Source organism: Marmota flaviventris, chromosome 2 (assembly GCF_047511675.1).
Source record: "Marmota flaviventris isolate mMarFla1 chromosome 2, mMarFla1.hap1, whole genome shotgun sequence".
NCBI lineage: Eukaryota > Metazoa > Chordata > Mammalia > Rodentia > Sciuridae > Marmota > Marmota flaviventris.
The window spans coordinates 89,877,854-89,904,435 of record NC_092499.1 but is presented as its reverse complement, the minus strand read 5'-3'; the positions used below and the strand labels follow the sequence as shown (position 1 = coordinate 89,904,435).

At 34.6% G+C, this 26,582-nt stretch overlaps 1 protein-coding gene across 3 annotated transcripts in view; it reads left to right on the top strand.

Moving 5' to 3' along the window:
- Ino80 (INO80 complex ATPase subunit) overlaps positions 1-26,582 on the top strand; it is a 129,949-nt gene that overhangs the window by 48,333 nt on the left and 55,034 nt on the right. For all 3 annotated transcript variants that reach the window (XM_071608095.1, XM_027925365.2, XM_027925358.2), the window contains exons 13-24: positions 414-494; positions 966-1,061; positions 8,578-8,637; positions 9,052-9,194; positions 10,902-10,986; positions 12,080-12,197; positions 13,578-13,663; positions 16,669-16,836; positions 17,033-17,166; positions 17,863-17,930; positions 19,103-19,196; positions 19,947-20,118. In XM_071608095.1, the coding sequence (XP_071464196.1) occupies positions 414-494; positions 966-1,061; positions 8,578-8,637; positions 9,052-9,194; positions 10,902-10,986; positions 12,080-12,197; positions 13,578-13,663; positions 16,669-16,836; positions 17,033-17,166; positions 17,863-17,930; positions 19,103-19,196; positions 19,947-20,118 (1,305 nt within the window). The remainder of the gene's footprint in view (positions 1-413; positions 495-965; positions 1,062-8,577; positions 8,638-9,051; positions 9,195-10,901; positions 10,987-12,079; positions 12,198-13,577; positions 13,664-16,668; positions 16,837-17,032; positions 17,167-17,862; positions 17,931-19,102; positions 19,197-19,946; positions 20,119-26,582) is intronic.

The window sequence follows — 26,582 nt, the reverse complement described above, 5'->3', positions numbered from 1 at the left end:
TATGTAATTGTGAAACAAATATACGGTTAGATTTTAACTCTTTTCAAAAACTTTCTGTTGACAAGGGGCAGAAAGCATTTTCTATGTTTATAACCTGGAGAGTCTTCTGAAGAATGTTTATATCATGCATGTAGTTTTGTCTTTTGTGGTCTCGATAAACCTGATTGTTTGCCTCTGAGTATGGGTTAGATGAACTAAGGAACTGGCCATGGCCTATTGGTCTCATATATCAGTGCTGTAGGTTTGGCAGAATACATCATTATAGACTTTGGTGATAGTACCAAGGCTGTGTATCTGCACTCACTTTTGTTTGATCAAGTCTGATAGTTGTTTTGGGCAGTAGATGGAATTCTGTGTGATGAAAGGTACGAGGTGTTTAACATGTATTCCTCCCCTCTCTTTCCCCCATCCAGGGTATTAATGGCATTCTTGCTGATGAAATGGGCCTTGGTAAAACAGTACAGAGCATTGCCCTCCTGGCCCATCTGGCTGAGGTGAGTAGATGCAGCCTCTCAGTCTTTTGCTCTCCAAAACTGAGGGTCATTTTTATATTGAGAAAGTTACTATAGGCTCCGTAGCATAACGAGAATATGACTTGATCTTTGTCCTGAAGCTCTTTACAGAACAGAATGGTTCTGTGTAACATTTTGATTTTCAAGGGGAGCCAGGACAGTATTGAATATGTGTGGTTTGAATCACTGTCTCTCACCGCCCCCCCTTCATTGACATCTACCAGTGTAGTAGCCAGTAAGTATACTCTGATTATTAGATCAGAAGTTCTGTGTTCATGTCAAGGTTGTACCCTACCTGCAGAGTACACTTGAGCAATCCATTTAACCTTCTGAAGCTGATTTCACTTTAATTGTGTGAGACTTAGTTTCCTTTTCTGTAAAATAGGGATATCATACTTAATTACATTTTTTTTAGTTTTCCTTCAGTTGCCTTACCCAGTTTTTCTGTTGCAGAGAGAGAACATTTGGGGACCTTTCTTAATAATTTCACCTGCTTCTACACTTAACAATTGGCACCAGGAGTTTACTAGATTTGTTCCTAAATTTAAGGTAAAATCAATCTAACAAAAAACTTATTGCTCTTTAAGGTAAACTTTCTGACTCTTCTTTTGTTTCCTTGCTAATATAATTACTCTCCTTTAAAATTTCTTATATTTATTATATGTTTCTGAAATGCCTATGTCCAGTCCCTATAAAAATTACTTATGGGAACAATAAGAGAGTATATTACATCTTTACATTTAATAAGTTAGAAAGCCAAAGTCCTGTTTGAATACATTGCTGTATTTGTTGCTCCTGGTCACATTGTCATATTATACCCTTATTTGGTTATGAGTTTGGCAAGTCTTATGAAGATACATATCCTAGATGGACATGGTGTAGCACACCTATAATCCCAGCAGCTTAGAAGGCTAAGGCAGGAGGGTTGTAAATTCAAAGCCAGCCTCAGCAATTTAGCAAGGCTCTAAGCAACTTAACGAAATCCTGTCTCTTTAAAAAAAACTTGGGGTGGAGTGATGGTTTCGTGGTCAAGTACTCTGGGTTCAATCTCCAGTATCAAAAAACAAACAAACAAACAAAAAACCGTAATTTGTACATTGCTCCCTCCTTTCTAAGCATTTATGAATTGCCTGTTCTTAAACTTTTTTTTCTTTTCCTTTTCTTTAGACTGGGTATTTCTGTGTTGTCAAGGGTGTTCTCTAACTTCTGGATTCAAGGGATCTTCCTGTCTTAGTCTCCTGAGTAGCTTACAGGTGTGCCTGTAGGCTCTGGCCAGTCCATCTGGATCAAAGCCAGATCTTTGGTCCTTATAATTCCTGAGGTAGATAATGTAAAAATTGATATAACTAATTTAGAAGAACAGAATTGATATTGAGGAAGGAAGTGATAAGCAGGGAAGCAATGTTGCATCAAGTTGGCAAGACATGGACACAATTTAAACAGGAATTTAGGACTAGGGGATAGCTCAACAGTAGAGTGCTTACTCTAGTGTAGTCCCTAGATTTGATCCCAGCCCCACAAAACAAAACAAATATTCAGTTATGGAATATTTTACGGATTTAAGATAGAAGAAGGGGGGCTGGGGTTGTGGCTCAGGGGTAGAGCGTTTGCCTAGCATACGTGAAGCACTGGGTTCAATCCTCAGCACCTCATAAAAATAAAACAAAGATATTGTGTATATACCTATAACTAAAAAAATAATAAATATTTTTAAAAAGGAAGAGGTGGGATAGGATTGATTACATTGCTTATAATTTAGAAGGATGGAAATGAATTAAATATGTGATCTGTCTTTAAAGACTAATGATAATGAGGTTGCTTGCTGTATAGGGAGAATTTCTTGGAGACTATATATTAAGACTATATATTAATTTCCTGGAGACTATATATGTTGACGTAATCTTTTGATTTTTATTCTTTTTTTTTTAAAGTCATAGATGGACACAATATCTTTATTTATGTATTCTTTGAGGATTGAACCCAATGCCTCACAGATGCAAGGCAGGCACTCTACCATTGAGCTACAGCCCCAGCTCCTGATTTGTATTCTTTATAGTGGTCATGGGTTGCATACAGTTTAAAGGGTAGGGGTTAGAGTGGAGATAAAAGATATTTTTCTGGCATGTTTTATAAGGAATAGGAATATGGTTGGGATTTCTCACTGTGGAGCAGCTTTATGACTGCTCTTTGTGGCTGAATTATAGATATAGAAACTGTTTACAAGGAATACTAAGTATATAGCTTTTAACTTGGTGCACTCATTTTTTAATTGTAAGGAGAAGGTGAGACCATTCTAACAGTTTTTGAATATTTTCGCTTGAATTCTTATCCTTGTGGAATATGGAGATCAATTTCTTTTTTCTACTTCTTTTTCATACAATGTTTGGTACATGGTGAACAATCAAGTTGCTGAAAAATAAAATCTTTAAAATTTCTACCAAACTACTTGTTTTCACTTTCTCCTCCATTTGCTGTTAGATAACAATGTAGTACTACTTTTGTCATTGAACCTCTGATTTTATTTTTCTATGCCTGAAGCTGAGCTCCCTGTATATGTTGAGCTTCTTTTTCTTCTTTTTTAATACCTTTATTTTTACTTATTCATTTTATGTGGTGCTGAGGATCAAACACAGTGCCTCACACATGCGAGGCAAGTGCTCTGCCACTGAACCACAACCCCAGCCCCTTGAGCCTCTTTTTTAATACTCTAGTATGGGGTATGTAAAATAGAGCCTGTAGATCAATTCTAGTTGCCACTATTTTATTTATTTATTTATTTTTAGGAGGTACTACGGATTGAACCCAGGGTGCTTTACCACTGAGATACGTCCCCAGTCTCTGTACCTGGCTGATTTTTTTTTTCTATATTGTATAGTCTTTATATTTGGTTAAAATTTTAATTTTAACCATTTACAAGTATACATTTTGGAGCAATAAGTATATTTGTAGTATTGTACATCATCACTTCTAAGTAATTCAAGGACTTTTTCATTATCCTAAGCCAAACAAAACCTCATACCCATTAAATAGTCATTCCCTATTCTCTTCTTCCTCCAGCCTCTGGTGGCCACAAGTCTGCTTTCTCTATAGCTAGATTTGCTTATTTTAGATATTAAAAGCAAATAGAAACTATGCAATTTATGGCCTTTTATATTTGATTTTTTTCAGGTAGCAAAGTTTTCAAAGTTCCACCATGCTGTATGATGATGCTTCATTGCCTTTTTTTTTTTTTTTTAATACTTTTTAAGTTGCTGATAGGCCTTTATTTCATTTATTTACTCATGGGAATCGAACCCAGTGCCTCACACATTCTAGGCAAGTGCTCTACCACTGAGCCACTTCCCAGCCTGCTTCATTGCCTTTCATAACTAAATATTTAAATATTCCATTAGGTTGAGTGTATCGTGTTGTTTATCCATTCACGTGTTCATAGATATTTTGTGTTTTTTCCACCTCTTGGCTGTTGTCAACAGTACTGATGTGAACATTCATGTATAGTTTTTCTTTGAATATCTGTCTTGTTTTCATTGCTTTTAGGTGTATTCCTACATGGATTTGCTAGGTCATATGGTAATCCTACTTATTGAGGAATGCACCACATATTTTCTGTGGCCTAAGAACTAAGAATAAATTGTATTTTTTAAAACTGTTGATAAAAAATATTTTTGTCACAGAACATGAAATTCAAATAAATATCTATTGGAACCTAGTGATACTCTTTTGTTTATATGTTACTTATGGCTTAATTTGCACTATAACAGCAGAGTTGAATTTTGTCAGAAACCTTATGGGCTGAGGTATGTAAAATATTTACAGAAAAGGTTTGCTGAGCCCAAGTTATATCGATGCATTGGTTTTTTGTTTGTTTTGTGTACTGGAGATTCAACCCAGGTGTATACTCATTCTAATGAGTTACATTCCCAGATATTTTTATGTTTGATTTTGATATAGGGTCTTGTTAAGTTGTAGAGCCCCATCTGGAATTTGGCAATCCTCTTGCCTCAGCTTCCTGAGTAGCTGGGTATAAAGCCTGCACCACCACACAGCTGATTTATTGTTTCTGTTGCTATTACCCTTAGATTGTTGGAAATATTTTTACTTTTCGACAGTATACAGTTAGATGTATACTTTTCTCAGGTTTATAGCTTGATTATATTCAAAGATACTTAGGTTTTTGATAATACCTAAAAGTTTATTGTATTTGACAGGCATCTGAGTAATATTCTTCATAGTTCTATTATGATCAGGGCCTCTAACATCTTCCTTTTTTCTCGGCTTTTTTTAACCCAGGCAGTGGGATTTTTTTCTTTTTAATGGTACTTGTTCCATTTTTCATTCCTGAAATTGGTGTATTTCATGTATTTTTACTGTTTTTATTTTTTCTCTACTTTTCTTCATAAACGTTTTTCTAATATTTTGAGATTTTTCAGTTTTTTATTTGTTCATTTAATGGGGTGTTAATTGCTTTCTTTGCATGACTTTAACCAAAGTTTTGATGTGTTATATGTTCATTATCTTTCCATTCAAAGTAATCTCTAACTCCTACTCCATATTCTTTCCTAGCATATGGTCAGGTTTTATATGCATATAAATGTTTTGAAGTTATAGGTATTCTCCTTTTGTTTGGTGCCATGTTATTTTTATATATATATATATATATATATATATATATATATATACACACACACATATATATATATATGTATATATATATATATATATTTAGAGAGAGAGAGAATTTTTTTTTTTAATATTTATTTTTTAGTTTTCGATGGACACAACATCTTTGTTTGTATGTGGTGCTGAGGATCGAACCCCGGGCCGCACGCATGGCAGGCAAGCGTGCTACCGCTTGAGCCACATCCCCAGCCCTGTTCTAGATATTTTTACATACATATATATGGATATGTTGATTAGTCAAATTTCTTAACATATTTTGGTGGTTTTGTATCTTTTCTGATACATATATGTATTTTGTTTTGTTTTGCCTGCTTGTTTTATCATAGACTTGAGACTTAAGTTAAAAATGACCATGACTGTGGATTTGTCTGTTTCTATTCTGTTCATATATTTTGTAGCTTTAAGATGTATACAAATTGGGCTGGGGGTATAACCAGTATTAGAATGCTTGATTAGCATGCACAGGGTCCATTAAAAAAGAGAAAGGAAATAAAAAAAGAAGAAAGAAAAATATACACAGATTTATATTCTTGGTAAATTGAATCTTTTATTACTATGAAATTCTTTTTTACTTTTTTGTATTTGAATCCATTTTTCATAATATGTAAACTAGCTTTAACTTAATTTTTTATAGTATCTTTTTTTTCTTTTTGACCATTTTCTATCCTTACATTTAAGGTATATTTCTTGCCTTTATTTGAAATATTTGTGCTTTTAATGTAATTTTTGATCTTTTGACATAAGTCTTATTACTTTCTACTTATTTTACCTCTTCAGCTTTCCCTTTTCTTTCTTGTGCCCTCTTGGGAAATATTTTTTTCTTTTCTTTTCTTTTTTTTTTTAATAGTACTGCAGATTGAACCCAGTGGTGCACTACCACTGAACTACATCCATAGTTCTTTTTCTTTTGATTGAAACAAGATCTCGCAAAATTACTGAGGCTGGCCTTGAACTTGAGATCCTCATGCCTTAGCCTCTTGAGTAGCCAGAATTACAGGCATATGCCACCTTGTCCAGCTCTTGTGTCCTTTTGAATTGATCATAGTTTATTACTTTTTATCCTCCCTTAGCTTGCTGGCTTTCTTATATATTCATTTGATCTTTAGTAAATAATCTGGAGAATACATCATATATTCTTTTTTTTTTATATATTTATTTTTTAGTTGTAGGTGGACACAATATCTTTCTTTTTATGTGGAGCTGAGGATTGAACCCAGTGCCACTCGCATGCTGGGTGAGCACTTTACCTCTGAGCCACAACCCCAGCCCACATCATATATTCTTGTCTTTTTAAGAAAATATGGTATTACCTAAAGTGTTATTACTTTTCAGATGGTACAAAGACCCTAGTATATTTTTAGGTATATCACCCTTCCCTAGTATTATGTACTGTTGGTTTTGTGTGTTTTTGTTTTGGTTGACACCAGGGAGTTAACCCAGGGGTGCTTAACCACTAAGCCACATCCCCAACCCCCCTTTTTTAAAAAATTTTTTTAGTTATACATGGACACAATATCTTTATTTTGTTTATTTATTTATTTTTATGTGGTGCTGAGGATGGAACCCAGGGTCTCTCATGTGCAAGGTGGGCGCTCTACCACTGAGCCACAACCCCAGCCCCCCCAACCCTTGTTTAGATTTTATTTAGAGATAGGGTCTTGCTGAATTGCTCAGGACTTTGCTAAATTGCTAAGGCTGGCTTTGAACTCATGATCCTCCTGCTTCAGCCTCCTGAGCTGCTGGGATTAGAGGCATGTACCACCATGCCCACTTCTTTTGTGTATTTTTTAATATTTTAATACTCATGAAATATTTTATTATTTACGCACTTTATATTCATATATTCATTTGAACATATTCATATTGCATAGTTTTATTGATCTTCATTTTTTTTATATACCTTTATTTTATTTGTTTATGTGGTACGGAGGATCAAATCCAGTGCCTCATGGATGTTAGGCAAGCGCTCTACTACTGAGCCACAAGCCTCGTCCCTGATCTTCATTTCTTTATATTTGTACTTTGATTTGGCTGAAAGTTTTTAAAAACCCAGAAGACAAGATGGATAAAGAGAAAAGAAACCCTTTTCTAGGAGTATAACTGAAAAGGACACTGAATTTTGCATTCTTTTTTTGTTTATTTTTTAATCTAGATGTTTTCTTCTGATCTATCATTTTGTTCACTAAGTGGGTCTTCTGCATTTAATTTCTCATTAATCCTATTCATTGAATTTTCAAATTTATTGTATTTTTTCACTTATAAAAATTCCCTTTGGTTCTTTCTTCCCTTGTTTCTTCCTTTTCTTTTTTTTTCTTTCCATGTTTTGGTTCTGGGAAATTAACTAACCCCGGGCACTCTACCACTGAGCTACATCCCCAGCCAGTCTTGTTAAACTGCTGAGGCTGGCCTCAAATTTGTGATTCTTCAGTCTCAGCTTCTCAAGTCACTGGGATTACAGGTGTGTGCCACTGCACTTGCCTTTTGATTCTTTTATAGTTTATAGTACACTACTGAAATTCTCCATCTTGTTTCTCATGAACAAATTAGCATATTTTTTAGGAAGTCTTTTTTTGTTTGTTTTTTTGAAGTCTTAATTCTCATATTTTTATCATTTTGATCTCCTCTGACTTTGTTTATTTTTTTAATATTTTTATGTAGTGCTGAGAATCAAACCCAGTGCCTCACACATGCCAGGCAAGCAAAAGAGCCACAACCCAGCCCTGGTTTTTAGTTTTATGATACTGTCTTTCCATGACTGTTTTTTTTTTTTTTTTTTTTTAATTGTATGCCACACATTGTGCAGGGAAAACTCTATAGAGATATTCATGGGCTGTGATTAATGTTTTCTTCCAGACAGGATTTATATGAGGTTTTATTTATTTATTGCCAATAGCAAATTTTTTTCCCTCAGTACATAAATAATCCAAAGTCATCTTAAATTGAGTTCTTGAGATGATTCAAGACTGAGATTCAGTACCCATTAAGGCAAGTATATGTGTGGTTTACCTTTACTAGTAGTGTTAACCCTTAGCTTAGAGCCAGTGATGTCAGTGCTTAACAGAGTTCCATCTTGAAATGTGTGGTTTTGTTTTTGTTTTCTGAGTCCTACATCTCCTTTTAAAAAAGAAACAAACAAAAAAAAAAACTCAAGTTTCTTATCCTCTCAACTAGAACTTTTGGAATGGATCAACACCAGCAGAGAGAAAATACACCACATTCCTCTGTGGGCTGTCTTTTTAATTCCTGTGTTGGTTCCATAATTCTCCATTGCCTCAGTAGCTCTCAGTATTATTAGCTGCTTTTAAAAATCATTCTGAATAACATTTGTCATGATACTTTTATGGTTATCAGTAAAAGATAATATACATATTATCCTCTTTTTCAGGTGCTACCATATTGGGGTAATCCTCATGATAGAAAAGTTATCAGGAGATTCTGGAGTCAGGTAACTTTCAACTACCTATATACATATGTATACATACATGCAGTTAGTATTCTCCATTTGATACGAATAATTTCTCATACATAAGATCTCATAAATGATATATTTCTCCATGCTGGGCCCAGTGTACTTTACTGATGCAGTGTTTTTCCTGTTACAGGCACCACCTGGACTTAAGTCCAGGGTTTTTTAAAAACAACTTTTTTTCTTCAATAAGCTGGAGATTATTTGTTAAAATACTTTATTACTGCTTTGAAAACATTCATAGTTCATCTCACTGCACATCTCCCTACTATGTGGGAGAAGTATCTTTAGGGTTGTCTTGAGCTTCTTGTCCCTAAAAACTAAACCATACTTCATTATTTTATTTTGAATTGTGAGATACCCCTTTTTACCTTCTGCATCTTATGTTTACAGAAGACCCTCTACACTCAGGATGCCCCCTTCCATGTGGTTATCACCAGCTACCAGCTGGTGGTACAGGATGTAAAATATTTCCAACGGGTCAAGTGGCAATACATGGTACTGGACGAGGCTCAGGCGCTCAAGAGTAGTTCCAGGTAACATATGTTGTAGAAACCAAACTCTATAGATAGCAATGAAAACAAACACATAAACACAAAGATTAGAGAAGTGTTAGAACATGGCATGATGTGGTCTATGCCATAACTGTATACGAAGAACAAAATTCTCATTTATAGGCTAGGGTTGTAGCTCAGTGGTTAGAGTGCTTGCCTAGCATGAAGAGGCCCTGGGTTCCATCCTCAGCACCACATAAAAACAAATAAATAAAGGATAAAATTTTTTATTTTTATTTTTTTGAGAGAGAGAGAATTTTAAAAAAATATTTATTTTGTAGTTTTCGGTGGCCACAACATCGTTATTTTTTATTTTTATGTGGTGCTGAGGATCGAACCCAGCACCCCTCGCATGCCAGGCGAGGGTGTTACCACTTGAGCCACATCCCCAGCCCCAAGGATAAATTCTTAAAATATTTTTTTCACATTTTGTATTGGGATACAAACATTGATGCTTAATGTACATAGTCTTTTTTTTAAACTTTTATTTTCCCTTTCAGTCATTATGACATCCTAACAAATCCTTTTCTGCAGGGAAAATTGCTGTATAGAAGAAGTCTTTGCCTTTTGTTTTAATCATTTTAGACTAGAGTTCTTGGTAAGAAGTGGAATATTAAATTCGAAGGACTGAAGTTTCTGTCTTTATTTATTTATTTAAGAGAGAGAGAATTTTTTAATATTTATTTTTCAGTTTTCAGTGGACACGACATCTTTATCTTATTTTTATGTGGTGCTGAGAATGGAACCCAGCGCCCTGCGCATGCCAGGCGAGCGTGTTACCGCTTGAGCCACATCCCCAGTCCTCTGTCTTGTTTTATATGGGTTATCTTAATTCTTGCATGATTTATTAGATCTCTAAGAATCTTTATTGTAAGATATATGTTTTAAGTATTTCAGTACCTTTAAGGTTTCAAACCAAATATAAATGTTTGAGTTCTATATGTTGTTATTTGGTGTTATTAAACCTTGAGTGAGATGTATTTCTAACTCTTGATGAGTCCGTGGGACTTTTAAGAGGTCTATACTAACCAGCACATGGTTGTTTTAAGTTGTCAATAGACCTTTATTTTACTTATTTATATGTGGTGCTGAGGATCGAACCCCCTGCCTCGCATATGTGAGGCAAGCAGAACTCTGCCACTGAGCTACAGTCCCAGCCCCAGCACATGGTATTTTTTCATGGAACCTTTTCATCCTTTGAAGGGTATTATTTCATATTGTACTTTTGAAAGAGGACATGCCTGTGGCCAGGAGCAGTGGATACTCACTTTACATCTTCTTCCCACATTCTTCTCCTTCCTACATTGCTCCCTCTTAATTCACAGTGGAAGAGCACAGATTAATAGTTTTAACACTATTATAGGTAAATGCCTTTTAAGTAAATGAGTTTTGTTTTAAAATAAAAAACAGATCAAGGGTGGTAGAAGGCTTCTAACACAAGAAAGAATCCTGCTTGTCTTATTCATGGGCTGTTTTTTTTTTTTTTTTTTTTTTTTGACACCCTAAAACCATGTTTTTAATGTAGAGGAGTTAATCCTGCTGAAATTGAATATTATTTTGCAGTTGTTTACATGATGGACTACATAATTCTGAGTGTTGTATGAAAAGCATTTTTAGAAATATGAGGTTGCAGCACTGTAACTAAGAAAGATAATATTGCTTACTTGGAATTCATAACTTACTTTACAGTGTTCGTTGGAAGATCCTCTTACAGTTCCAGTGTCGCAATCGGCTTTTGTTAACTGGGACCCCCATTCAGAACACCATGGCAGAGGTAAGCAAGTCAAGGTCCCATATTTATGTCTTTATAAGACAGAGTTTCAGCACAGCATAGAATTCCTTACCCTTATTTCCCTAGAATGCTATTGCTTTGTACAAATTATATTCCCCACATCGAATGAAAAATTGACTGCAATTTTCCTTAAGTAGTCTTTTAGTCATCATTTTTTTATTTTGTTTTTATTATTTCTTTTAATATATTCTTATTTCTTATTATTTTATTCCTTTATGTTTATGTAATAGTGACCATAACAGAAATGTTACACATCTAATTCAGAGATGTTTTTATGCAGAATTGAAAGGTAATACGTTAATACTTAACACCAAAAGGAACTAAATTCTTTCTTTAAGGAAGACAGTTCATTCTCATCTAGAATAATCTTTAGAAGACTTTCTGTAAAGGTCCAGATAGTAAATATATTGAAATATTTTAGTCCATACACTTACTGTTGCAACTACTCTAAGGTTTTGCCTGTGTAATGTGAAAGCAACCATAGTTATGGATGTGTTACCATAAAATTTTATATAAAAAAGTAGATGACATGGGCTGGGGATGTGGCTCAAGCGGTAGCGCGCTCGCCTGGCATGCCTGTGGCCCATGTTCAATCCTCAGCACCACATACAAACAAAGATATTGTGTCCACCGAAAACTAAAAAAAAATAAATAAATAAATATTAAAATTCTCTCTCTCTCTTAAAAAAAAGTAGATGACAGAACAGACTTGGCCCCAGAGGCTATAATTTTGTGTAGCAAGTTATGGTACCTCAGATTGTGTTCAATTGTGGAATGGATTTTTTAATATATAGACTTGTGTGTGTCTTTAAAACTATCCTGCTGTAATACTAAAGCAGTACTTGTACTTTTTGTCTTATTGTTTTAAATCATATTTTCCTACAATACCTAATAGAATTAGGATTGATTAATGAAGCATAAACTTGTTCTCATTTACTTTCCTATAACTTACACAGGTACAAATATTAACACACACACACACACACCCATGACTATCTATCTTCAAACCCTAATGTATCATCACACACTGATACTTTGTTACTTTACAGCCATTTATTTTATCCTTTATTTTTAGCTCTGGGCTCTGCTACATTTCATTATGCCAACATTATTTGATTCCCATGAAGAATTTAACGAATGGTTTTCCAAGGACATTGAGAGCCATGCTGAAAACAAATCCGCCATTGATGAGAGTGAGTACTACTAAGAGCTTTCTTTTCATTCTACCTATTAGTGTGATTAACTGCATTGTGATGTATTTTCTTCTGTGAAAAGAATTTTTCTTACATTAAACATAGAATAATCTGGGGGGGAGTATTTTCTCCTATAAAATAATAATGTACTTTAGATGTGTTTTAGAGACAAAATGAACTAATTTAGGTAATAGCTATCTAGTCTTTTGATTTTAATCAAGAAAAACAAACAGTACATAAAATACTATATTTTGGCTCATAGAGTCCTCATTTACCATATATATCCTGAAAAACTCATATCAGAATTATATTCCCTGTGTAATGTTCATGATTTTTTTCTTTCTTTTTTTTTAAATTTATTTTTTAGTTGTAGTTGAACAGAATACCTTTGTTTTATTTATTTTTATATGGTGCTGAGAATCGAACCCAAGGCCTTGCATGTGCTAGGCAAGCGTACTACTGCTTAGCCACAATCCCAGCGCCTCATGACTTTTTTCTTAAGATCAAAACCAAAATTACTAGAAGGGTCATTTTTGTTATTCACTATATATTTTTTTCTTTGCCGTTCTTTGTTGAAGAAACATAAAACTTTGTTTATCAATACTTTTGGCCTCATTGAATGATATCTGCCTGATATTAAGAATAGTCTGGGATGTTTACTACATAAACATAAGGTGACATATACCAACTGTAAGAAAAAGTTCTTTAACCTGGTGTTGAACACCTATAATCCCAGCCTCTACGGAGGCTGAGGCAGGAGGGTCACAAATTCAAATCTAACCTCAGCAAGTTAGTGAGGCCCTATGCAACTTAGTGAGACCTTATCTCTAAATAAAAACTGTAAAAGGGGCTGGGGATATGGTGTAGTGGTTAAGTGCCCCTGGGTTCAATCCTTAACACCAAAATAAATAAATAAATAGATAGATAAATAAGTTTTTAAATGATTTACACTATAGGTTAATTTGTCATCATCCTTTGAAAAATCATTTTTTTGGAATAAATAACTTTCATTAGACGTATATTAGGAAACTATTTAATGAAATGTTCCAAAAATGCTCTAAAAGTAAATTCTAATAAAAATAGAACCATGCACTGGGGATGTAGCTCAATGATAGAGTACTTGCCTAGTGTACGCGAGGCCCCAGGTTCAGTCTCCAGTATCATACACCATAAAAATGAAAAGAAAACATCCTAATGTATGTGCCAAGATCCTCTAGAAAATTTAAATTCCTTGGTTTTTCCTACTTGAGAAAAAGTTCTAATTTTCTTTCAGAAAATCATTAAACTGGAAGGTAAGTTTGGAGAGTTTAGGAGAGATGAGTATGATGTTTATTTTGGTTGGTTGTATTAAATCAATTTGATATATTATTGTTTTATCAGATCAACTCTCTCGCTTACACATGATCTTGAAGCCATTTATGCTGCGGAGAATCAAGAAAGATGTAGAGAATGAATTGTCTGATAAGGTAAGGAAAGAAGCTTCAGAAGGCTCAAAATTATTATTGGGGGGGTACTTGATGTATTTATTGGAAGGGTAATTAGTTTGAGAGAAGGCCTTTAAAGTTGAGTGGTTTAAAGTTAAAGAGGACTTAAAATAAGTCAAATAATCAAGGAAGGTAACATTTTATTCCTTCGTTTTGTTTTATACTTATGTTAGTGGAGAATTTGAAGCATTAGAAAAGTAGAAAGAATAGTATAATGAATTCCCTTTAACCTATGTATATCACCAACAATGATCATTTGTGATTATCCATACCCCTCTGGATTATTCTCATGCAAACCCCAGATATTTTATTTCATTCACAAATATTTTTATAGTATCTCTGAAAGATTTGCTCTAAAAAACAAAAGACAATCCCTATACAATTACCACTTTTCCTAAAAAAAGCAGTAGTTCTATAACAATATTGCATATCCAGTCAGTGCCCAAATATCGTTTGTTGTCTTTAGATCTGTTTGTGTCTATCTCAAATTTAAGCGAGGTCCACAGATAGCATAGGTGGTATGTAGTTTTTGATCACTGTCTTCTTTTTTCTTTGCCGTTCTTTGTTGAAGAAACTGAGTTGTGCTGTTGAGTTTTCCATAAACTAGATTTTGTTGATTGTATCTATTGTGGTATTATCTAACATGTTTCTTTGTCTTTTGTACTTCTGCAAATTAAGAATTGTAGAAATTTAGTTTGCTTTGGAGTTTTTAACTTTTTTTTACTAATACAAAACCAGTGATTTTAGTTTGTTAAAAGTTGCTTTTTTTTTTAATCCTTCTCAAACTTCTGTAATTTTCTGTTAACTCCTTGAATCCTTCCTATCAGTCTTTCTTCTTTTTCTCATGGTTTCCAGTCCTTTAGGGGTTTTCCTCATTTTCCCTGTATTGCACCTGTTATAATTCTCTCTGCCTAAAAGCCTTCTTCCCTGATTGTTGGTACTATCCTCTATTCACTGACAGAAGATTTGGTCATACTGAAATCAGTGACTCCTTGGAAGATTGTTGTGTGGGAATATGGCTTCAAGGAGAGGAGTAGAACCATCTCTCTCTTGTTTTATTCCTTTTTCTAACATCTTAGTTACTTTTTGTGAAATTTCTGGTTTTAATAACAGCCATAATATTAGGAAAACATTTTATGAAATATGGATCCTTGAAATATTTAAATCAAAAAGGGTTTTTCAAATAATAACAGCATCATAACTTCTGATGTTTAGTGGTAAAGGGAAGTGATCAGATACAGTGTGGTTTTTTTGTTTGTTTGTTTTTGTTATTGTTGGTTGGTTGTTTTTTGTACCAGGGAGGCTGGCATTGAACTTGCAATTCTCCTGCCTCAGCCTCCTGAATCACTGGGATTACAGGTGTGCACCACCACGCCCGGCTGTGGTATGGTTCTTAACCACTATAGATAGTATACATTCTTTTCTTTTTTTGTAGTTGTAGATGGACAGAATGCCTTTATTTTATTTTTTTGTGTGTGGTGCTGAGGATGGAACCTAGTGCCTCACTCATGCTAGGCAAGCTCTCTGCCCTTGAGCTACAGCCCCAGCCCAATTTCTTTTCTTTAACACATATTTCTTCTTTTAATGGATGCAAAGTGGGATTCATTATGCCATTTTCATATTGATGCTAAACAAAACAGAGATTGTTAGAGATGAAAATAGGAAAGTAAACATTCAAGGTTGGTATCCTCATCATTTCATAGACAGATGTCTACATAGTACAGTGTTTTCTTACCATTTCCCTTTCTCTTAGGTGTGTAATCACCCAGTTATTTGAATGGCCATTTTCATATATGTGTGTAACATAATTTGATAAATCTCATTGTTTTAGACATAATTTAATGTTTCTTTTTTAATGCATTTTTGTAGTTGTAGATGAACAGTATGTCTTTATATTATTTGCTTCATTTTTATGTGGTGCTATGGATTGAACCCAGTGCTTCACACATGCTAGGCAAGCACTCTACCGCTGAGCTACAGCCCCAGCCCCTGTAATTTAATGTTTCTGATCTCTATAGTTCAGTTAGGGAAGATTAGAGAAGGTATCAAAGCAGAGATAACTTTTGAGCTGGGTCTCCAATGATAAGCTGTCATATTCTAGAAAAATATGGTATGTATGAAAGATTAGGCAACAAAGGTAGAACAGTGTTCAAACATGTAGTGTATTTTGCCAAACAGTATTCAGATCAGCATGGCTAAATTGTTAAGAGGAGGTAGTCTGGGAGGATAAGGTGGATTACAGTATGGGAGTCCTTTTCTGCCTAGAGGAAAAGTTTTTAATATTTTACCTTAGGCAGTAACACTTATTGTGGGTTTTATAGGAGTTGAATTACTTTGGAAGGTTTTTATGAGAAATGTTAGAACCAGAAGAGACTAAAGGCAGGAAGACCCCAAAATAAACTAAATCTGATGAGCTATGGGAGTGGTCAGAAAGGGTGGATAGTGACAAATTCCCAGGTAAAGTTCAAGATCTGGGAAATAATAAAACACAGAGAGAGGTATAGGGGGCAGTGGGCTAGAGAGAGATATCAAAAGCTGATCCAAGTTTGTCTTTGGACAACTGAATTAATGGTAATGCTATTAACCCATTTAGTAAACTGTGGAAAAGGTAATTTTCCCCACCCTGATATGTCCACATATGCAGTTGTTGCAGACTGACTGGTACCTTCATAGTTGGTACTTAAATATTGGGCTGGGGTTGTTTGGAAATATATTTTCCCAAGTTACTGTGAAGAGTGATAGTTAATGTTATCAGAAATCCAAGAGACTGTCGAGAGAGAGAGAGAGTGTGTGTGTGTATGTGTGTGTGTGTGTGTGTGAATAACAACAGAAAGGTCAAGGAAAGAACATTGTTTCTGAATGAAAATCCACATCATAGGTTTATAGAGATTATGAGTTCATAATCTGGTTTGCATGTGTTTTCAAGTTTAGGTTGATATTAAATTTTCTTACAAGCATTTTTTTCCAAATAATTTATTGATTTTTAGATCGAGATTCTAATGTACTGCCAACTGACCAGCCGACAAAAGCTATTATATCAGGCACTAAAGAACAAAATTTCCATTGAGGATTTATTGCAGTCTTCTATGGGCTCTACCCAGCAAGCACAGAACACCACCAGCAGCCTCATGAATCTAGTCATGCAGTTTAGGAAGGTAAGAGTTTAGGTCAGCTGTCTTGATGTCTTTATAAACACATTTCAAGAAAAAGGCTCTAAGATTAATGCTAAACAAAACAGAGATTGTTAGAGATGAAAATAGGAAAGTAAATATTCAAGGTTGGTATCCTCATCATTTCATAGACAGGTGTCTACACAGTATAATGTTTTCTTACCATTTTCCTTTCTCATAGGTGTGTAATCACCCAGAGTTATTTGAACGGCAAGAAACGTGGTCTCCATTTCACATTTCCCTAAAGCCATATGAGATTTCAAAGTTTATCTACCGTCATGGACAGATCAGGGTCTTCAACCATTCACGAGACAGGTGAAAAAAATACTAGTATCTGTTCAGTCTGAGTGTCTTTTGTAATTTGGAGTTTTTTGGCTTTGAGGATAAATTTAATGGAAATTTTGCAAGTTTTTGCTGAGGCTGGCCTTGAACTTGTGATCCTCTTTTCTAAGCCTCCCAAGTTACTGAGATTACAGGCATATGCCCCTATGCCCAGCTACTGGACTTTTTCATGTGCTCCCAAAGGATTCTTTTGTATACCAACATTTGAGAAACATGAACTTATAAATTTCCCTTTGTAGAGAAACATTATAAACCATGTTATAAAAATAATCATAAGCATGGCCTAATGAAACTGAAATTAAGATGTATTCCATGGGTTTGACTTTGAGTTCTTTGTGATAGCTCCAGGTTAATGCTTAATTAGATGAGCAGCGAAAAACAGGCCAAAACTGTAGTAGTGCTTTTTATTTAATAGAGTATTTGATCATTTATAATGCTAGAATTATTCTCTGAAATAGACTGTTTGAACTTGTGTTATCCTTTTCATTATTAAGTATTTTGTACTTTGACATTTATGCCATGATTTGCCTGGTAATGTTACAAGAAACTTCTTAAAACTAGAAACACTTTGAAACCTAAAGGATTTTTCTTAGTTTGGAACCTCCCATTTATTTAATTTTTCAGTATGTATATTTGGGCTTGGATTTATTTTATTTACTTACTTTTTAGGTGGTTAAGGGTTCTTCTTTCTCCATTTGCACCAGACTATATACAACAGTCTCTCTTCCACAGAAAAGGTAGGTTTTTTTTTTGTTTGTTTTGTTTTTTTATCTTTGGAAGGAAGGAGTGTCAGGGAGGGACTTTCCCCTATGCTCTTTGTTTTGCTGAGTGACTGATTTGTACCTATTAGTGGTTTTGCCTATATACTAGCTTTTTATTTATAATGTCTTAATAAGATTTAACTAAGCAAATTAATTATCTTCATTTCCAGGCACTAAGTTTTGTGGGTGTAATAGGAAGCACTATAAAGTGGTTTCTCTGACTTTCTGTCTTTATTTTATACCTGCCTCTTAAGAATTTCTTTTATTTTTATTTATTTTTTAGTTTTTGATGGGCCTTTATTTTATTTATTTGTATGTGGTGCTGAGAATCAAACCCAGTGCCTCACACACACATGCTAGGCAAGTGCGTTACTACTGAGCCACAACCCCAGTACCATCTCTTAAGAATTTCTTACCCTTGGGCAAAGTGAAAACTGAACTCTTATTAATGAGACTTCCTTCCTCCTGAGTCAGCTTGAGGAAAAGAGGCTGCTCAACTTCATGCATTGTCCAAAATATTAAAGCCAGAACCTTTGACCTCTGTTCTGTTATTTTCTATTTCTTGGCATGATAAAAGAGAGAAGAAGGTAGTTAACCAAGGATCTAAAACTCCCAAAGGTGACTGATGAGCCATCACCATTCTGGTTTATATAAGCCCTATTTCATGGGCCTGCTTTTTCTACCTGTGATTTTAGTACAAACATGTGACACTGTAGCTAGGTCAGAATCTTTTTTTGGGGGGGGAAGGGGGAGTACCAGGGATTGAACTTGGGTACTCAACCACTGAGCCACATCCCCAGCCCTACACTTTTGTATTTTATTTAGATACAGGGTCTCACTGAGTTGCTTAGTGCCTCATTGTTGCTGAGGCTGGTTTTGAAATCATGATGCTCCTGCCTCAGCCTCATGAGCCGCTGAGATTATGGGCATGTGCCATTGCGCTTTCAGTGCTTAAGTCAAAATTCAGCAGTTTAGCAGGCTATGGTAGAGTATTATCTCTAGGTTTGCTATTGGATTGGTTTTTTTGTTTTGTTTTGTTTATTTTTTTGGGTGCTGAGGATTGAACCTAGGGCCTTATGCATCCAAGGCAAGCACTCTACCAACTGAGCTATATCACCAGCCCTTGACATTGTTTTCTGATATTACAGGTATTAATGAAGAAAGCTGTTTCTCTTTCCTTCGTTTTATTGATGTATCTCCAGCAGAAATGGCAAACCTCATGCTTCAGGGACTTTTGGCCAGGTGAGAAGTTTTATTATTATTTGATAAGAGAAAGAGTGGGAATAAACAGGGATAAAGTTGAAGTACTGTGAAATTAAATATTTAATATTATCTTTGCCTCTCATTCTTTTTCAGTTGTTAAGATTTTTTTTTATAAGGGAGCTGTAATTTTCTTTTGATTGTTTAATTTCATAATATTCCTTAAATAAAGAGTATATAGACTTCTGTATGCTACCAGAAGATCTTCAAACTGTGTAATATTGGATTAGTTTATTCTGTTTTACTTGCTTGTACAGGGCAATTGGTGGCTGGTGATTCATTTAGCTAGTGGTAATTGTAGCATAACCAGCCTCAGGTGTTATGGGAAATTTAGTTCTGTGTTCTTATACCTAGGCATAATGGGTTTCATTGACTTTTACTTTGTATTCATGTAACAGGGACCTCAATAGAAACTCCTCTCTCCCTATTATGAAGATATTTTCATGATATGAGTTTTCATGATAGATATGAATATTCCTGAATTTTGAGAAGAGCTTTCCAGAAGCTTTTAATTTCATAGTAGCAAACTAAGTCATGCCAAAAAAATTGTAGAACAGATGTATAAAATACTTGCTTTATCTGAAAGTAAGAAAGAACTATTTCTAAAATGCTCATAATTTACCAAAGAAATGTGTAATGAGAGATATCCCTTGGAGAGTTCCTCACTGCTGTGAATGACCCTCAGACTTCCTTGGAGCATTGAATAAGCGTATCTGCTGTGGTTTGTTTCAGATGGTTAGCTCTTTTCCTGTCTCTGAAAGCCTCCTACAGGCTCCATCAGCTGCGCTCATGGGGAGAGTCAGAAGGGGGAAGCCAGCAGAGTTATATGAGAAACAAAGATTTCCTTCTTGGAGTTGATTTTCCACTCTCCTTTCCCAACCTTTGTAGCTGCCCTTTGTTAAAGGTAAGCAATTATTTGAGCATACATTATCTTAACATTGCATTAGCCTCCTTTTCCCTTGGTCTTTGAGTCAGTAAAAATGGGAAATGTCCTGATAGAAACAAAACGTTCCCAAGGGAGTGTGTGTAGTATATTGAATTATAACTTAATGTATTATGGATTATTTTTTGCCTGTGTTTGAACTTTCTGTAAAATAGAATTATATCATATATACTCTGATGTCTGGGTCCTTTTACTCAACGTTATTATCATAGGTTCCTCTGTGTTGTATGAAAGGATTTTGTTTGTATTACCACAAATTGTTTTATTGTCTGCATGAATCACAGTTTATTAATGTGTTCTACATATGAATGGTGGACGTTTAAATTCTTTAGAGTTTGGGGCTCTTATGAATAAATAGCTCTTCATATTCTTGCAAATGTTTCAGCATAAAGAAATGCTTCATCATCAGTTACTTGGTAGGGGCTCTTATGAATAAATAGCTCTTCATATTCTTGCAAAAGTTTCAGCATAAAGAAATGCTTCATCATCAGTTACTTGGTAGTAATGCTGCAAAACATTTGATTTTCTAAATTTATACATGCAACAGTGGTTAAAAATTGCTATTCTTCATCCTTGCCTACACTGATGCTGCCAATTCTTTTCATGTTAGCCACTTTTATGAATTTAAGTCATATCTCATTTTGATTTTACATTGCATGTCCATGAAAAAAATTAATGTTGCATTCTTTTTCCTGCAGTTGTTGGAGGTTGCGATGTAGGTGAAAGGCTAAGTAGCAAGAAATGAAGTTATAGGCATAGGTCCAGGTTATGGGTGGCCTCATAAGTACTGCTAAGGATTTGGATTTTATTCTGAATGAAATGGGTCCTACCTGGAGAAGGAAAGTAATTGTTTGTATGTTTTAGTCCTTCAGCTAGGTTTATGTGTTTATTCTTCTAGTACTGGTCATTGAACCTAGGGCCACTAAGCTATATCACCAACACTTTTAATTTTTTATTTTTGAGACAGTAGCTGGGATTATAGGTATGTGCCATCACACACAACCGCCTTGACTAGATTTAAAGTTTAGAAGCTAGATTATTTTTCTTGGGTCCTCTAGAAAGTCTTATAGTTGTTTTAAAGTTAACTACTATGGAAGGTAGGAATAGAAAGAAAATATGGATTTTTCAGCATACAGGATGCAAATATTTGATATAGCTATAGCCAATAACTAATCCTTATGAACAATTTTTTTCATTGCAAACTGTTTCGTTCTGGATTTTGCTATAGCCAGTGTCAAATATTTGCCCCCTGTACTTTGCAAACCCCATATTTTCCTTCTATTTTCCCAATTGGTTAACACTTAGAGGTGTTTAGGACAATGTTTAGGGTTTTTAAAAATCTCTTACTTAATATGAATACTTTTCTGACATTGCCTTCTCTCATATTTGTTGAGCAAAACCCAGCATCATTTCCTGTATTCTATTTACTTTCCATTGTGTTCCATATTGCGTTATTGTTGAATTTCAGTATGGAATAGTATGTAGTTCAAAACTTTCATAAATTTATTCTCACACATACCTTCTTCCCAAGTGTGGTACTCTGGTCAGATCTCTTCCTCTATTGTTTTGCAGAGGGGGAAGAGTACTGAGAGTGTAAAGAGTATTGCATGTCATATATAAGGAATTTTTTTCAATCTTTTGCTTAAAAGAGTAAAAACAAAATCTGGAAAAACACCATTTTTTCTTTGTTGAGGCAGAACATACCATATTAAAACTATATCATACTAAAAATGATGTATGGCAGACATGAAGTACCAGTATCATTCTAACTTCTATCTCAGTGAACAGTTGTCATGGTAATGGTCTACTTAAGCATATGGATGTTGAAAACTTTATATATTCTACAATTATAGTGATCTAACTAATTTATAGAAATTAGGGATGTTTCAGATTTTCTAATTTAAAATATACAAAAGTTTCAGCATAAAGAATTGTTTTTGAGTCAGGTGTAGTCAGAATTACACTTGTAATTCCAGCAACTCTGGAGGCTGAGGCAGGAAGTTTGCAAATTTAAGGCCATCCTCAGCAACTAAACAAGACCCAATCTCAAAATAAAAATAAAAAGAAGAGGATGTCGTTCAATGGTAGAGCACTTCTGGATTCAATCCTTTACTGAAAGGAGAGGGGAGTTGTTTGAAAAGAGTGGCCTATGCTTAGATTTTAAACACTGTTCTCTGTTAAATCCTTAAAAGAACTTTAACTGGCTATTGATGAAGAAGCCCTCAAACAGGAAATTTTCAAAAACTCCTCCGCTAAGTGTTAAATTTTTCAGCTGTGGTATCTATATCTATCATCATTTCCTGAGATAATGAGAGCTGCCAACGCCCTTTATGGAAAGCTCTGGGAAACCATTGTGTTTTTCTGTATTTTATTTTCCCCCTTTTTGTTTGGATACTTAAAATATCTGTGAAAGTAGAATCCATGTACTCTGGCGGTTGATTTATAAACACTGTACCCTTTCATTTAACATGAGACCTTTTCTTTAATTTTTGAAATGGACCCTTTTCTTTAATTTTTGAAATGGAGAACAATGCACGGCCCCTTGTTAAATGAATAAAACTACACCTAAAGGAAAAACATCTGTGTGTTTTCTATGTTACACTGTGGCAAGGAGTGGGCACCTGTGGGGGCCTGCCATCCTGGCCTGCTTGTTTTCACTTGAGGCTTTTACATGGTGCCAAGAGACTCTTTAGAGAAGCCTAACTTCACTACTATGTGCATATTTGGTTCTGGCAGCTAGATGCACACAGCTGCCAGTGCTTACAGGGTAATGAGACATTCAAGAGCATGAAAAAGGGACAACAGGATAGCAAAAACTGTGACCACATTAAAATCAAGTCACTTTCCCCATAGTGTGAAATTCTGTTAACTTTCTAGGATTTTTTTTTCTTTTTTCTTTTTTTTTTTTGTGTGTGTGGCCAAAATAGACCAAAGAAGTAAGAACCTTATTTTCTATTTCTACCCTCCAACCATATTATATAATGGTATTTGAGGTGTTTTTTATCTCAAACATTAATTTTTTCTTTGTCCAGTGGTTCATGTCATTAAATGGAAGGGAATTAATGTGCTACAAAAGACCACTGGATTAAGGAGGAATTGATGGAGCTAATGTTAGAGAAACGAATCTAGAAAAGTATAAGTATAATATTCTAGGAATAGTCAGGATTTCTCTAAAGTAAAGGCTGTATGTTGAATGAACATTTTGAACTGCTGATTTTGGGTGTGTTGTTTTTTTTTTTTTTTTTTCCCCAGTACTAGGGGGATTGAATGCAACAGGGTTCTCTACCATAGAGCTACTCACCCCCCAGACTTTTATAATTTTTATTTTGAAACAGTCTTACTAAGTTGCTAAGGCTGGCTTTGAACTTGCAATCCTCCTGCCTCAGCCTCCTTGAGTACCTGGGAATTATAGACATGTTCCCTAATGTCCTGCTGTTTTGTTTTGTTTTAAATCTAGAATTAGAAAGGAATATATCAGGGGCTAGGGATATGACTCAAGTGGTAGCATGTTCGCCTAGCATGCGTGAGACACTAGGTTCGATTCTCAGCACTAAATAAAAACAAAGATATTGTGTCCACCTAAAACTAACTAACTAACTAACTAAATAAATAAATAAATAAATATTTTTAAGGAATATATCACCTTGGCTTAGTGACTTCAATAAGAATTCCATTTTTTTCCTGTCCCATGTAAGATATAAGTAAATGTGTTCTAATTTGGGAATGACGACCCTGGCAATATAATTATTACTAGACAGACTTTTCCCAGAAAGGTACCTCTAATAATATTTTGTTAAGAGGACCCCCCCCCATGATAAATATTTTATCTCTTTCTTAGTAATAACTATTTTGTTGAAGGGAAGAGATTGGAGGAAATGTTCATTCTACTTTTATTTATTTATTTTTAGTTATTGGTAGATCTTTGTTTGTTTATATGCAGTGCTAAGAATCAAATCCAGTACCTCACATGCTAGGCAAGTGCTCTGTCACTGAGCTACAGCGCTAGCCCCTACTTTTATATCTTTGCCATGTACTAAGAAACAGATTTCTGCTGAATTTTGCCATTTGATGATTCGTAAAATGAGAACAACTTACAGAAATCCCTGACATTGTTTACTTTCTCTAGAAGTTAGTAAAGAATTCAGATGTCTTCAGGCCATCTCGATTGCTGCCTCAGCCATCTGCGGAGGGATGGTCTGAGGCAGTGGGCTTCCCAGCTAGCAGCCCTGAACTACTTTTCTAGCTAGCTGAGATGAACAGAAGTTGGTAGACCTGTGTCATTTCTCCAACCGCAGGAGGGTCAAGGTCAGAAATATGCTTTGGGGAACAAAACAAACTTGGAGGCCTTTTTTTTTTTAAAACCTTTGTCTCTGCAGTAACAGTAGTGTTTTTTGAATAATGTTCCTTGTATTCAGTATTCAAAGAACGAGGTAACAGCTAGACTTAACAATCTTCATAATTATCCTCATACTAGGCATTCAGATGGTAAAGGACATAAGCATGTAAAGAAATAGATGAACTTCAGTGCACATTCCAGTCAAGATGAGAACACAGATGGTATCGGAAAACTGCCAGAAGGTCAAAATTCTTTCCTGGGTATTGACCAGGACTTCAGCATCTATGGACAAAGCCAAACATGTCAAAGTTACGCATGTAACTTTTTACTCATGTAGCTCTGCAAAACAAATGTTGTAAAAACTTCCATGTTTGTGATTAGAAACCACCAAAGACAGTTCTACTCTGCTGAGAAATAGCAAAAGTCTTTGAGTTTTTTCATAACCATTATTCAGAACATGTGATTAGTTCATTAAAACAGATGTTGATGCATATGTCCTACTAGAGAACTTGAGATGACTTCACTCAAATCATGATCCTGAGAAACTCTTTTATTTCAGGAGCTTTAAGCCCTGGGTAAAATAGGCCCATATGAATGGAAGAACAGGATATGTACTGAAAAAAACATCAGAAAGATGTTACTGCAGTTATAACTGTCATTCTCTTGCAGCATCATGGTTGCTATTCTTATAGTTTGTTTTTTGACCTTAAAACTGTGTATAAATTTGACTAGTTTGTGTTCTGTCTTCATCCCTATCGTTTTTAGGATTATCACCCATCTTACTTAAAAACCACTAAAACAAATGAAATAATCAAGATTGAATACCCAAAGATAAAAAATCTAACATTGTTCTAATGAAAGAACTTCTGTGTTTACAACATAGAACTATGATCTCACTGTAGGCTTCTCTTTTGTGTGAACATTCCATGCTTAAAATCTTTTGTATGAATGGCAGCTATGAAGACTCTTTAATATAATAATTTAAGTCAGGAATTTATATTTTTAAGTGATTATGAGATAGGTGTTCCAAATGGATATTGTTTGCTTTTCCTGACCACTTATATTTATGTTTCTTTAAAATAAAGAAAACATCTACCTTTGCTAGAACTATACTGCACTATATTGGTACTCATGATGCTAAATTGCCTTAAATTTTTAGGTAAATAATGTTGGTCATCATTGTCTTTAATTCAAGATGTGAGTTTGAATCCACAGTATAACGAATGAACTAAATTTTCCCTGTGTACACTTTCTTTTTTAACATACAATTTTTAAGAATTTATTAAATACGCATAGGTCATGGACCTAAGGTTACAAACTTGTGTGTAAGATTAAAAGACATGAACTTTGATTCAAGCATCAAATAGTTTCAATTAAGATATAGTTATTACCTTGATTACAGTAAAAACAACATAATTAATTAAGCTAGCATTTTTCAAAATGTGCTCTTTAGTTAAATGATTTTGCCAGGTATGAAAATATGTTACATTAAAAGTCTTTCCCTTGAGCTGGGGATGTGGCTCAAGTGGTAGCGCGCTCGCCTGGCATGCTTGCGGCCCAGGTTCGATCCTCAGCACCACATACAAAACAAAGATGTTGTGTCCACCAAAAACTAAAAAATAAACACTAAAATTCTCTCTCTCTCTCTCTCTCCCCTCTTTAAAAAAACAAAACAAAGATTTTGTGTACGCCAAAAACTAAAAAATAAATATTAAAAAAAATTCTCTCTCTCTCTCTCTCTCACTTTCTTAAAAAAAAAAAGTCTTTCCCTTGCTCTGTAGTCAGATAAAGTTTTTAAAATGTTATGCTACACAGAAGTTAAAAAATACAAACTGCTTTCTCTTGAAAAGGAATTCCTCAGATCCTTTAATATATGAATGTGTATTTTGATTATTCAAGAAGGAAAATAACCATAGAGGGTTTGCAAAATATATTTGCATAGTGATTTTTTTTTAAATTTTCTCTTTCATGGAGCATCTCATAAAAAAATAGTATTTCTTTGATTCTTGAATTTAGAAAATGTTGCATTGAGCTTTTCAAATTATACAATAAAATTTTTCTTTAGCGATGTAACTATGTTAGGCAGCTA